The 13,220-nt window shown below is 38.8% G+C and overlaps 1 protein-coding gene across 2 annotated transcripts in view; it reads left to right on the top strand.

Moving 5' to 3' along the window:
• Nucleotides 1–13,220, top strand: part of esamb (endothelial cell adhesion molecule b) — a 44,797-nt gene that overhangs the window by 28,736 nt on the left and 2,841 nt on the right. The window contains exons 2-7 of one of the 2 annotated variants that reach the window (XM_063906444.1): nucleotides 5,852–5,997; nucleotides 7,256–7,457; nucleotides 7,867–8,022; nucleotides 9,628–9,672; nucleotides 11,984–12,106; nucleotides 12,191–12,320. In XM_063906444.1, the coding sequence (XP_063762514.1) occupies nucleotides 5,852–5,997; nucleotides 7,256–7,457; nucleotides 7,867–8,022; nucleotides 9,628–9,672; nucleotides 11,984–12,106; nucleotides 12,191–12,320 (802 nt within the window). The remainder of the gene's footprint in view (nucleotides 1–5,851; nucleotides 5,998–7,255; nucleotides 7,458–7,866; nucleotides 8,023–9,627; nucleotides 9,673–11,983; nucleotides 12,107–12,190; nucleotides 12,321–13,220) is intronic. The other variant, XM_063906445.1, reaches the window with a different exon arrangement.

The raw sequence follows: 13,220 nt of genomic DNA on the forward strand, positions 1-13,220 counted from the left end.
CACTTGTCACATTCCTTTATAAAATTAAAACTGAAGGTCATCCAGCTTTCATCAAGAATAATGAACGATTATAATGAGGAAAAGAAATCTGACACTTACATAATTTATTATTATGTTGTCTGTTCTTGCATGGCTAGGCGTTTCAGGGGTCATTTTAAGACTTTGTTATCTCTGCTCTGACACAGATTTCAGCTCAGCACAGATGACACATGCTGTAGAGATCAGACAAGCAATGTTTCATGCACAAAAACCCCTCAATTAATGATGTAGCACGAAGTTGGACTACACCCAATTTATTCCATGAGAATTGTTCAGTCATTTCTATACTGTTAATAACCCTGATTTTAATTGAGCTCAATTTACATTATGTTTGTTTATAGCAGTTATTAATCGTGATAGCTGAAGTTAAAGAGGATATATAATTGTCAGGGGTGCAGTAAAAGGACCCAAATGCAGAGAAACAAGGGAAGGCAGGTATGGGGGTTTGAGCTAAAAACTCCCTCTGGAGGGAAGTTTGGGATTTTAGCCTTTGCAGACCATTTACATACACAAAAACCTATAACACACTCCAGGAAAGGGGAAACCCTCAAAAGTATAATAGGGCATCTTTAAGTCCAATCACATAGTACCAATTCATGTGTTCAGAATACATAATGTGGCAGTCAGTCAAGGCTTCATTATTATAGACGTACACACTTCACCTCAAATGTAGCATTGTGTAAAGGATGAGGCTTTGTTGTCAATTAAAAGTATTTTGTTGTCTTTCTCTTTACTTTTCAATGAATTCAGGAGATCAGTTGTAAAAATGAGGTGAGGCAATCTAGAGAAGGCAGTCAACTCAAGGCAGCCCCCCCCATGGAAACTCCACTCACAGCACCATATATGTAACACACTTTTTTTAATCTTGACATTTCACTTGAGCCGTCAGTACTGTGTGCCTGTTGCTACAGAGTTCACCTTAAAGCTATGCTGATTCTCACACCTGAGTATCTGCTGCTGCTGTCCAAATAGTATTATAAAAGTCCTGGCCCAGCATTCACCAGAAGGCTCGAGTTTACCTCTCCATAGCGGAGAAGACTCCCTGCCGAGCCGAGCTTGAATTGAAGAATTTGACCTATTTGAAGAGATGATGGGTGACTGACATGTTAATAAATACAAGTCTGAAATAAATGTATAAAGAATATTAAAAACTTGAAAGATTTTCTATTGCTACAACGTTGTGATGTCTACAGCACCACTTGGATACTGACAAAGTGTTGTCCATGACCTTTGACCTTCAAACCATGTTTCTGCTTCAGATTATCAGGACATATTTCTAAGGCGGCAGGCCCACCCTGTTCAATCGATGGTTGGAGGTGTAGATGGCGGGTAAATCTGAGCATGAGCTAAAGCTTCAGCTCCGGAGAGAGACTCACATTAGAGAAAGACATTGGTGGAAGCAGAGATTACTGGGGGAGATAGAGTGGGGCTGGTTAAAGAGGATCAGTTAATCTTCACACAGGCCTCCGTGGCTCCCTGAGGGCTTTGAGAGAGGAACTGACTTTTTATCCTTCATTTGATCACAACATCACAGCAGAATTAGGTTGCCTTGTTAGACATGCAAATCACATGTATTTCAGTAACAAACTAAACACCTGTTTCAATCATACTTACACACAGTTTACCTGTATTGCTTCAGATTACTTTATATGTATTTATTTGTTAAGTCTAACATTCAGTGATTTTAGTGATATCAAGATTTCCACTGGGAAATGTCTACGATCAGAGGGTCTCTATTATCCTATGTATGTGCTGCCCTCTATGGATGAGTCATGGTCCCACAACACAGTCACATTTAATCTGTTAATTGTGCCCCTGCTCAGACATGCATGACGGGGTGGACTCCTCTTTGATTAGTATCTGTGGGTTTGCGATTCAGGCGTCCATGCCGTTTTAATTGCTGTTGACTCTGCCAGTGTCTCATAGCCAAGATGCCCTGCAGAGAAAAAAAACAACAATAAAAAAAACACAGTTTATTCTAAAGGGAAGAATCCAATTAGCAGATATAAAGCGTGGCTAGGCTGAGCTATTGCCCTTAGCCAAATGTAATTAGGACAAAGTTTACTGAGACTTCATAGTATCATATTACATCCCCTTTATTGGCAGCTTTTCAATTGGACGTAGATTGACATCATACCCATATCCTCATCTTGAACCCCCTCTCTCTGTATGTGTCTGCAGCCAAACACACACACACATACCAGATGGAGACAGCCTTGGATTAGGGAAGATTTTCCTTCATTTAATAAACAATTGAATGACACAGTTTTGAGGATAAACCCGCTCAAAGAAGCAGAAGCATAGTCTGGAGTGCGGAGACTACAGGGCATTATCCTACTTCATCATGGAATATCGTTCAGAATTAGTCTTCATCGATTGCTGCGGACACATGAAGAAGTCTCATCAAACAACAGAGAACCTGATCCCTTCTGATTGTGTTTCCAGCACACGATATATATATATATATATATATATATTAATCTACGTGTAAACGCACTTCACGACATTATACGGGGAGAGAGATTTAATTTATCTCGGCTTTAACCCAGACATGGCCTTTTTCTCAGTGTTCTTACAAAATTGTTACAGGGCACACATGTCAGTCACAGCAAACACAATGGCTGCTGAAAATGAAATCAGGGCACGAACTGGATTTGTGCGGGAAAAAATAAGAGATGGGGCTGCTATACATTATGATCAAAAACAGGCTGAAGTTGACGTCTGTAGGAACGATGGTGATGATAAAGATATTAATCTTGTTCATGCATGTCCAATAGATGGCTTTACTGCTCGACACTGACATGAGGAAATGCTGGATGTGCTGACATGATTATGATTAGACTGGGGAAGGATTTTTGCATGTATATGTCCCACAATACACACTGACATCTTTTATGTTTTGCTGATAAAAGCTATGACCTGGATTATTCTGAGGGTGGATGTCCTCTCTATTATTGTCAATGACGGTCCTTCGCCATCAAGAAACATCCCATATTAGCATCTCTAGCTATTGATAACATATAAAGCCTCTCACAGATGCTAGTATCATACTAGAATTAATAGGCGTAAGTAGGGACTGATATGTGAACATTTGCTATTTATTAAACACTTAATAATAGCATGAGCATCCTTACTTAGTATTTATTTATTCAATCCAATTTTCAGACCAACAACTTAGCAATTCATGAATGTGTTTCCTGTTTATTTGTGCTATGTAAATTTAAAGTAGCCTTCTTTGTTTGTAGAAAGGAAGTTATTTATCTAATTATGTGCCATCCCCTTGATTTGTGCAATATTACACAAGTAGACTACAAAGAAGAAGAAGCATTGCTCTTATACAATGTTTTCAGGCTGTGAACGATCTCTGAAAGTGTTTTTATTACCCAAAGTTAAACCATAACTTCACTTTGGCTTTATGTGTTGGGTGTGGTGGAGTATTGTTTACGGCGAAGACTAATTGGAATACATGTTTAATAGTTATAGAACTCAAGTCTATCATTTTGTATCTTTTGTAGAATTTGTAAATGTAACTTTTTGTGAGCCATACAAATGTTTCTGGCTTGATGTGTTGCTTGCATGGTGGATGCCCCATTTTAACCTAACAACATGCGGTCACCCCAGGCTTCACATGACATGAATGATTAAATATTAAGCTAAGTGATTTGCTAATTGAAATTCAGAGAATGTAAATGCTGTGATGATGATGATGATGATGTTATCAACAGAAGTAGTGGTTACTGAAGTGACCACGTGTTAGATCATATCCATGTCCAGTTGAGGTCTTTTGCTCACGTGAGGTGAGAGGATTGAGCCTGGGATTGTACTAGGATTAGTCAACAGGACTTACCAGATTCAGAGATTCAGAAATTAAGGGACAGGAGTCTTACAGCTGCAGGGTCATTTTTTTCCAAGAAGAAATAAGAAACCACTGCAGCAATTCTAAATGTCCAAAAACAAGTTTATGTTCATCTTTCTGGCTTAAAATCTCCTACACATGCATTTTTCTCTTCATCTGTTCGCCAGCCCCACCGGCACAGCCAATCACTTAATTCTCCTGCCTCTGCACGCTTTCAGTCTGGAAAAGAAGGGAGGCGTGTCTGGCGAAGCAGATGTGGAGATTTCAGCTGCCTGTTTATGGATCACAACTCTCCCTCTCTCGGTGTACTCTCCTCTATCTGAATATACTCAGTCTATCATTGGAGCACATCAGGGATACTGTTCATGGTTTTCTCTACCATAGAAGGATTTTAGTGGAAAGCATTTTTTTTTTTTTTTTTTTTTTTTCATTTGAATTTTTTTATACCAAGCTTCAAACTGGAGACCCAAACAGACACCGACTGCTGGGATCAGGTGATCCAGCTTCAGCTGTCTGGTTCGGGTGACTGGGCACCTTGTGAGTTGGACATCATTATTAATAGTTTTGTTTTACTTTCTTTCCTTATTTGTGAGCAGGAGTCTTTAAATCACAGATCATTGCAGTTATCCTTCTGATAATCCATGCCCCTAAACTGTTCTTAATTTTCATTTAGGTTAGCTCTTTTTCCTTTCTCAGATGGATTCAGAAAATGAAATTGTTGCCTTGTGTGTTGAGCTGTACCTCTGTCTGGAGAAACATTGTTGAGAATTTGTTTTTTTGGGAAATTGCATATTTAATGCAGTCCACTGTTGTGGAAAAGCAATATTGTAATTTCTAGTCTTTACACTTTGTATAAAGTCCTCATAGGAGTATTATGAAATGAAGTACAATATGTGCAATCTAATGAACCCTGTATTTCCAAATTTGGTGATTTTTTATTTTCAGAAGGATACAGTTAAGAAACTTAAACTTCTTATGCATGTGTATAAAGCTGGAAACAGTTCTGTTTTTTAACGTTGGAAATCGTAGGAGGAGAATGTCATCTATGTACTTTATAAGATGATATTATTTACCTTTTACATCTGAAGAAAATGTCTTCAGTCTGCTTTTGTCAGCTGCCATATGTGATAAATGTGCCTGTCTTGGTTCAGGCAGCTTGATATACAGAATCTACAAGGAAAACAAACACAGACACACAGACACAGACACCACACACACGCGTCAATACGTAGAAGCAAGTTTGGGATTGAGTGATCCCGAGGTTGTTGCTGATTATAAAGGAGCCTAAAAGATTATGTCTGCTCAGGTCACAGTTATGAAATTCAATTTGATGACTGTGTTATTGTTTTTTTCCAAGACACTTTTTATTTTTCATATTGTAGAAATTGTTGAATCCCAGCAGCAAATTGATTATTTATCGCAAGGTCATCAATATATTTTATTGTGTGATGTGAAAAAGCAAATAACTCAGAAATGGTTGTGATTTATAATTGAATTAATTATTTTCCCAGCCACATTATCAAAAACATCCTGTAGTTCTAATTCCTCACCCATGAGTGACTTGTTGCCTTTATTTATTTTATATCATTATAGAGTTAAGTCTTTTTGGGATAAAACCAGATTTTTGAGGCTTTAGTAGATTGTTATAGCCCTTTTTCTGTTGCTATTTTGGGATTTTACACTGAGAAATCATCATATTATTATCATCAGAGTGTTCAATAATTCAAATAACGCTGGGCATTCAAAGACAGCAAAATTAAATTAAATAAACTATAAATATCACACAACACAAACAAGCCTTTTAATGCATGGAATCGAAGCATGAAACAGGATGAACATACCAAGATATTAACACCTATTTCAGATTTCCTAGCTTCCCCAAATCATAAAAACAACATCATCCGCTGAGCCTCTGCCAAATTTCACAATTAACTGTTTCCTCTGTTGTTGTTCCAGGTGACACCAAGGATGTGGAGATCCCCAGGGGAGATCTGGAGGTGGTCAAGGGCCAGATGGTGATGTTACAGGCCTGGTACAGCCCCCTGTCAGATATTAGCAAAAACTCTGTCATGTGGCTCTTCAAGGGGAAAGAGTCCAAGCAGGTGAGAACTTCAAAAGGCAATCCGCAATGATCTGACGTATTGTTGACCGTGCTTTGACCTCTCCTTGTGTATAAGAAGTAGAGCTTCTTAAAAGGGATTAAATTAAGTTCAGGGTGATGCTGATGCTCCTCCTCTTACAACTAGCTTACTACTACTACTACTACTACTACTACTACTACTACTGCTGCTAATACTACTACTACTACTACTACTACTACTACTACTACTACTACTACTACTACTACTACTACTACTACTACTACTACTACTACTACTACTACTACTACTACTACTACTACTACTACTACTACTACTACTACTGCTGCTAATACTCAATTGATTTATCTTCTTATCAAAATGTTGAGACAGATATTCAGACAATCCATTTATATTTTAATCCTTTTTCTAGCAAATTGCATTAGCTTCTCTGGTTCCAGTTGTGACATTTCTGCTTTTCTATGTTTCATATCATTTTATTTTGAAACAAATAGTTCAGATAATACATGTAGGCTTCAAACGTAATAATTGTTTTTTTCATGTTACTATACAAATTAACAAATATTTTGGCATTCTCAGTTAGGAAGTACTTGACCTCTGACACCTCAGAATTTTATGTGAGAGGAAAATAGCCTTTTTTAATGCATGCAATTTATATTACATGTTCAGAAATCCATCTAGTAATATGATCTGTAGAGATTAGGATTATTGCCAACACCGGATAGGATGTGTAGTGGATGGAAAGATGGCCATTAGTATGAAAGAATGCCACTAATCACATTTTATCTCTACTTTTTAGCTGCACCTCCTGTATATGGCACGGAACTGCATTTGAGAAAAATGCACATAACTGCTCGTACTCTGTGTGTGTGTCAGAGTGTGCACGATCTTTGCATGATTAATATAATCTAAACAGTGTCGGTGTCCGGTGACTGCGAGCTTATCTCTAACAGAAAATCTGCCTAAAATTCGACACCCACCATCTGTACATGTCAGGATTATCTTTATGAAGGACGTTGATTTCTGTTATATAGTTAATCTGCACATCTATATATGGCCACAGCCAATACAATTAAAATGTTTCACTCCAATGACCAGAAATGAAAGTATCCTTAGTACCTCATTTTCAAAAGAGGATTGTATTTCAGGAAAACATAGCAGACTCAGAAATGTATTCTAAGAGTGTACCACTGTTAATAATAACAATGCAATAGTGCTTTGCTGTTGTGTTCAGTGTTCCTTTGTTTTCCTTCCGGTTAAGGTGATAAATTTTAGCTCAGGCGAGATTGGGCACGGCCAGAACGAGTTCACCAAAAGAGTGGGCTTCAGTGCGCCCATGCCCTCCGCCAACCTCTCCATCTACATCAACAACACCCAGGAGTCTGACTCCGGGTCTTACGTCTGCTCTGTCATCATCCCTGGAAGTACTGGCATTTTGGGAGAGGTGCGCCTTAATGTCAAAGGTAATGAACCACAGCATCAAAGGAGAATATCAAAGGTTAGATTGAATCGCTCTGCCACACAGCTCACACACTTCCTTGGATTTGGAAATCCAGGCAAATCAAATGCTGAACACGTTTTGAAGGATTTCAGATCGAACCAGTGTGTAAAAAGTCCTACATTAATCTGAAAGCACTGTCCAAATAAACATCATCTGCCACTTGCCTCTGAGTTCATGATGTCATCCTCCACCAGCAGATTGAAACAACAGGGATTGAAACATTTACTTAATTTATGCAATACTGCTACTCCCTCTGAAATCTCCACTTTGTTGGCGGTGGATTAAAGCCTCACGTGCAAGTTCAATATAAGGTCATTGTTACTGTATTCTTAGCTTAACCTCTTGCACTACATCTGTCTGTCTGTCTGCAGTCCCTCCTTCCCCCCCAGTGTGCACCGTGACGGGGAACCCAGTGATGAAGGGCAATGTGACTCTGAGCTGTCAGTCCAGTCAGGGAAAACCTGTCCCTCAGTACAAATGGACCAAAGCTGCACCAACGTCTGAGGTGTTTTTCTCCCCCATGCAGAGTGAGTATTCTCTCAGCACATAACGAGGATTTTAACGCCTATACTTAAACTGTCAGTTTACCAAAGTTAAGGAAAAACACATTTACAAACCGTGCCTCATGTTGTATCTTCCGACAGATCGTTTTTTTTTTGTTGTTGTTCAGATTGCCATTTTGAAAAACTTAATTCAATGACATTTATTACTTTTTCTATAACAGAAATACGAACATTTCTCACCTCAATCGCAATATCGCCAGACTTTCACAGCAATAAAGCTATACAAGTACAACCAAGTGGCTACCTTATCTTATTGGGGAAGTATTTTCGGTTACTTTTTTTTCTAAAATGCTAGAGTTGAACATTTAGCAATGCTAAAATATCGGGTGTTTTTGAAGAAGACTTAGGAAGAGACACATTTTTATCATTTATTTTGGGTTAAAGAGCAGCTTTAACAAAACTGAGACAATCTTACACTCGCTAATCACATCATATTCAGACATCCTTGAAAAAATAAAAAGTCGCGGTGTTACATTGTATTAGTAATTTTGGAGAGAATAAATGGTGTTTATATACATACATATATACATACCGCTCTGGAAAAAATGAAGAGACCACTTCAGCATATCAGTTTCTCCGGTTTTACTGTTTATAGGTATGTCTTTGAGTTTCACATTTTTTTTTCATTGTATTCTATAAACTGTGTTGGAATTCAACAGACACTGGAATGACTGCATGTAGAGATGGTCTCTTCCGGAGCTGTATATACTGTATATGTGCATATGTCAAACAGAAGCCAAAAAGGTACAGGAATCATTGAAGTACAAATCTAAATCACCTTTCTGCTGCCCCTAACACCTTATATGCAGCAGGTCACATGCATCATCATAAGTCCAGGTGTAGCCTGTGGGATAACGCATAAGTGCAAAAGATGTAGAGGAAGATTTTTCAATAATATGTTGCATGAATCCTCCTAACAGATAAAAACGTATTCTTTTCGCAACTCTGTCCATACAAGAATGAAAAAAAATGCATTTGTAGATGTGTTTCCCGATGATGTTAGAGAAAGAACACCATCTGTTTCTGACTTTGGCTGATTGATTGAGTATTGACTTAAATGCTGATCTTTGGCCCTCATCTCTTTATAGCAGAAAAGTCCTCATACTGGAAAAATGAAAAACTACTCCGTATGATTGTGCATATTCAAATGTTTTTTTTTAGATCAGTGTGCCGGCATCACATGTGTGCTCGCATCCTCTTACATGTCATCAAAACAGAAACACATCTTTTCATCTGTATGCTCTCTCTATGACTCTCCATGACTCTTGAACTCTGCTATCACTGCTTATCTCTTTCGGCAATCTCTTTCTCTCTCTCTCTGTCTGTGTTTTTTCTCTCTGCTGATCCTCTCTACACTTCTCATTTCCTGTTAACCTTGGTGCCTAATCTAACAAGCCCCATGTCATTACTTGATCCACCCCTCTAAGAGGCATAAGTTGGATTTGGGACTGCACTCCCATCCCCTCCCGATCAGTTTGTACCGTTCCTTCCCGACCTCTCATTGCTCACTCTCTCTTTCTGCCATCTTTCCTTCCGCAAAAAAAAAAAAAAAAAACTAACAAAAACCAGAATGGAGAGCCTGTCCCCAGCCCATGCTTGTCCTTGGGTTCATGGGTAAGGGTTTTCAGTCATTCATTTTCCATGTATTTCCCCAGCTCCCATCCCACCTCCACACCTGCAAACCGTGTCAACATGTCTCTCCTCAAATCCAAGCCCTTAAGCTGTAGGAAAAGCTTTAAAGTGAAACAAATCAACCCAGTTTGTACGAATGCTTATGATTATTTTTCATAAATTGAAACCATCAAAAATGAAAAGGCTCATCATACATATAGGTGTCTAGCCAGTAATAATTCCACTTAACCTTAAAAAAATCACCCTACACATACATTGATTAAATCATCAAAATATGTGTATGTCAGTGATTATGCGCTCTGTGATATGAACAACTGTTTTAGAATCGAATATTTTCCTGAATCTATCCATGATAAGGATTGTCAGATGAAACTTTTGTGCACATATTTCCATTATTATCATATTATAGGGTTGAAATGTGTTCTTTAAATCTTTGCAGTGTGTGTGTTGTTTTAGATTTAGCTGTCATCCTTTTGCATTCACTCAGATTTTTACATGTTTTTTTACATGCCATGTGTGTACAGTAAATATGCAGCCAGCTTAATTAATGGTAGATAGTAAATTACAATAATTGGTCCTGGATTAGCTTTATGATTTATTTAGGTTTTTGTGAATGGTCTTTTACATCAACTGTGAACTAATCTTCTGCAGCTTGTCATGTGTAGGGGCAGGCTATACTGTACCATGATGAGCCTCATATACATTAATCACTTGTCATGTGTCGGGGCTTTGACAAATGCTGCCCGGTGACCTTGCAGGGACGGCTTTGTAATATGAGTAATGCCCCTGTCTTGATATGAGGCAGCACCTCTCAGATCTGCCGCTGGGATGTGATCATGGTGCAAGCTTGAACTCACTCCAAGCTCCAGGTCAGCTGGTGTTCTGCTTATCTGTCACAAGTGGGTCTGGTTCTCCACAGCCGGTTTTCAAGCCAGGAGATTAAATAATCAGAGGGATAAGTGCATATCAAACTTAATAAAGGTTACCAATAAAGCTATGTTGTGTGATTTGATGTATTCAGAAATCAACCATCAACTTACAAACAGCCAATTATGGTACAAAATGTCTGTATTTTTCCTTCAGTTACACTTAGAAGGATTTTCTGTGCTTCTACTGTTGGCAGTGGTTTGTGTGCACCTGCCTGTATTCACCTCCTGGTGGTGCAGTGTCAGATGGTGCAGAAAAAACCAAAGCTGAACACACACAGCACCCAAACTTTGGAAGGAAGGCAGCTGTTTGGATTGATGACGATGACTGAAAGTTACAGATTTTCTGGTCTCACATTAAAATGCTGCTTGCCGGCATAATGTGAAACCTTGATGTCCATTTGGGATGATTTGGAGTCCCTGTGTTGCACCGCTTTCTCTCTGTGGGGATTGACAGGCACGCAGGAACACTTATAAAACACCCACTCTCGTTTCCTCACGTTCCACAGGAAAGCAAAAAAGCATCAGTTAAAGACATGCTGCGATGTGGCGTCTACGATTGGATTTCAGAGGATTTTATGTGATAAGTCCCTCATAAAGCGTGTTTATTTTCTTACAAGATACGTTAGCCACAACACGCCGCTTTTAAGCCAGATGTGTGAAGAAGAACAGATTGTCAAAAGGAAATACCCAGTTATGAAAGCAATGAGATGGATACACACACACTTACAGCTGTGTGAGAACTTACAAAAATCTGCTGAAAAGATCTCATTATGTAGCAATACTACAGTATCCTCTGCAGAGCTCTCCGCTGTGGGATACAACATAAATAAACCATATGCTTTAGGGACTAGAAGTGGGCCAACAGTGGATTAAATTCTGCGTTGTGAATGCAATCAGTAAATACAGATTCAACACCACCATGATATGTTGTTGCACACAGTGAGGGTATCACACACTGTCAGCACATCTGTGTTACACAATACTTCTTTTGTGTCGTCGATGAGGAGTAAAATATAACACTTTTTCAATAAGTGAATCAGGAATCAATGTATTTATTCAATGCATCATAAAACACTGCACAGCCACATTTCTGTCAAGTCATTCATGTGTTTATGGTCAATGATCGAAGGGTTATGTCCCTATGTACATGATCTATGATAGATTTTAATAAGGACATGTCCCTATACAGTTCGTTCTCAGTTAAGTTGTGTGTGTTACTGTGTAATTAAAGTTCCCTAGTGTGTGATACCACAATTTCATGTCAGCCTGTATAGTTTTCTTGTTGTACCAAGCCACTTGCACGGATCACATAAATATATGATCGGTACATGTACAATATGTAACCCTGTGGTTTTTCTTTGCAGATGAGAGACACGGCACCCTCAGGCTGAGCAACCTCACTAAAAGCATGTCAGGGAAGTACATCTGCCGAGCCAGCAACACCGCGGGCTCCGACAGCTGCTCCATTAACCTGGAAGTTATCACCTGTATGTACAGTACACAGTATTGCTACTACACCACACACCAGGCACTGCCTAAGTGTGAATGCTGATCTGTGATCTGTTTCCCAGCTTCCAATGCAGGGATGATTGCAGCCGCTACACTGGGCTCCATAGTGGGACTGGTGGCCATGGTGCTCTTCCTCATATTTATACTGAAAAGGAAAAGGGACACTGAGGAGGAAATGGCCAATGAGATCAAGTGAGACATTTGATACAGCATGTACTATACAACAGCCCTGTCATTAATTCCACCTACCCAAAGTTTATCTGATTAAAAAAACAAAGTACATATGCTTTGTACTTTCTTTCTTTCTTTTTTTACATGCCGTTAGGAAGGAAGACGCTGTACTCATATTCAGTCTTTTTATTCATTTAACATTTAACCATTAAATAATTAAGAAAGGCAAGCACTCATTTCCTCAAAAGCAGTAGTTGAGGCCTCTGCATTTAATAATTATGATATTGAGTTAATAAGAGTTAATGCAATGCAACACCTATTTCTGGATTAAATTCTACCTGAACATCTATTGTACTGCGTTTCAAAAGGAGGAAAGAAAAGATCAAATGTTTTACACAACTATGCTATCTGGCAGCTATAGTCATATATAATCTAATAAGATTCAAGGTAGAAATAGTGCTTGTATTAGTTGCTCCACCACGACAAGATAAACATCAAATGCCATGTTCATAATATTTGAACAAAATAGGTTTATAATACACTGCCTGGCCAAAAAAAAGTCACACTTTTTTTAGCTTTGATTGCAGCACGCATTCGCTGTGGCATCGTTTCCACAAGGTTCTGCAATGTCACAATATTTAGTTCTGTCTTGCAATAATTTTTCGCCAAGATCTTGTGTTAATGACGGGAGATTAGGACCACTGTGCAAAGTCTTCTCCAGCACATCCCAAAGAATGTCATCTTGGAACATGCCCGTGCCATCAGGGAAGAAAAAAATCCATTGATGGAATAACCTGGTCATTCAGTTTATTCAGGTAGTCAGCTGACCTCATTCTTTGGGCACATAAGGTTGCTGAACCTAGACCAGACCAACTGCAGCAACCCCAGATCATAGCACTGCCCCCAGAGGCTTGTGACCTT

This window comes from Eleginops maclovinus, chromosome 18 (genome assembly GCF_036324505.1).
Source record: "Eleginops maclovinus isolate JMC-PN-2008 ecotype Puerto Natales chromosome 18, JC_Emac_rtc_rv5, whole genome shotgun sequence".
In the NCBI taxonomy this organism is placed as follows: Eukaryota; Metazoa; Chordata; class Actinopteri; order Perciformes; family Eleginopidae; genus Eleginops; species Eleginops maclovinus.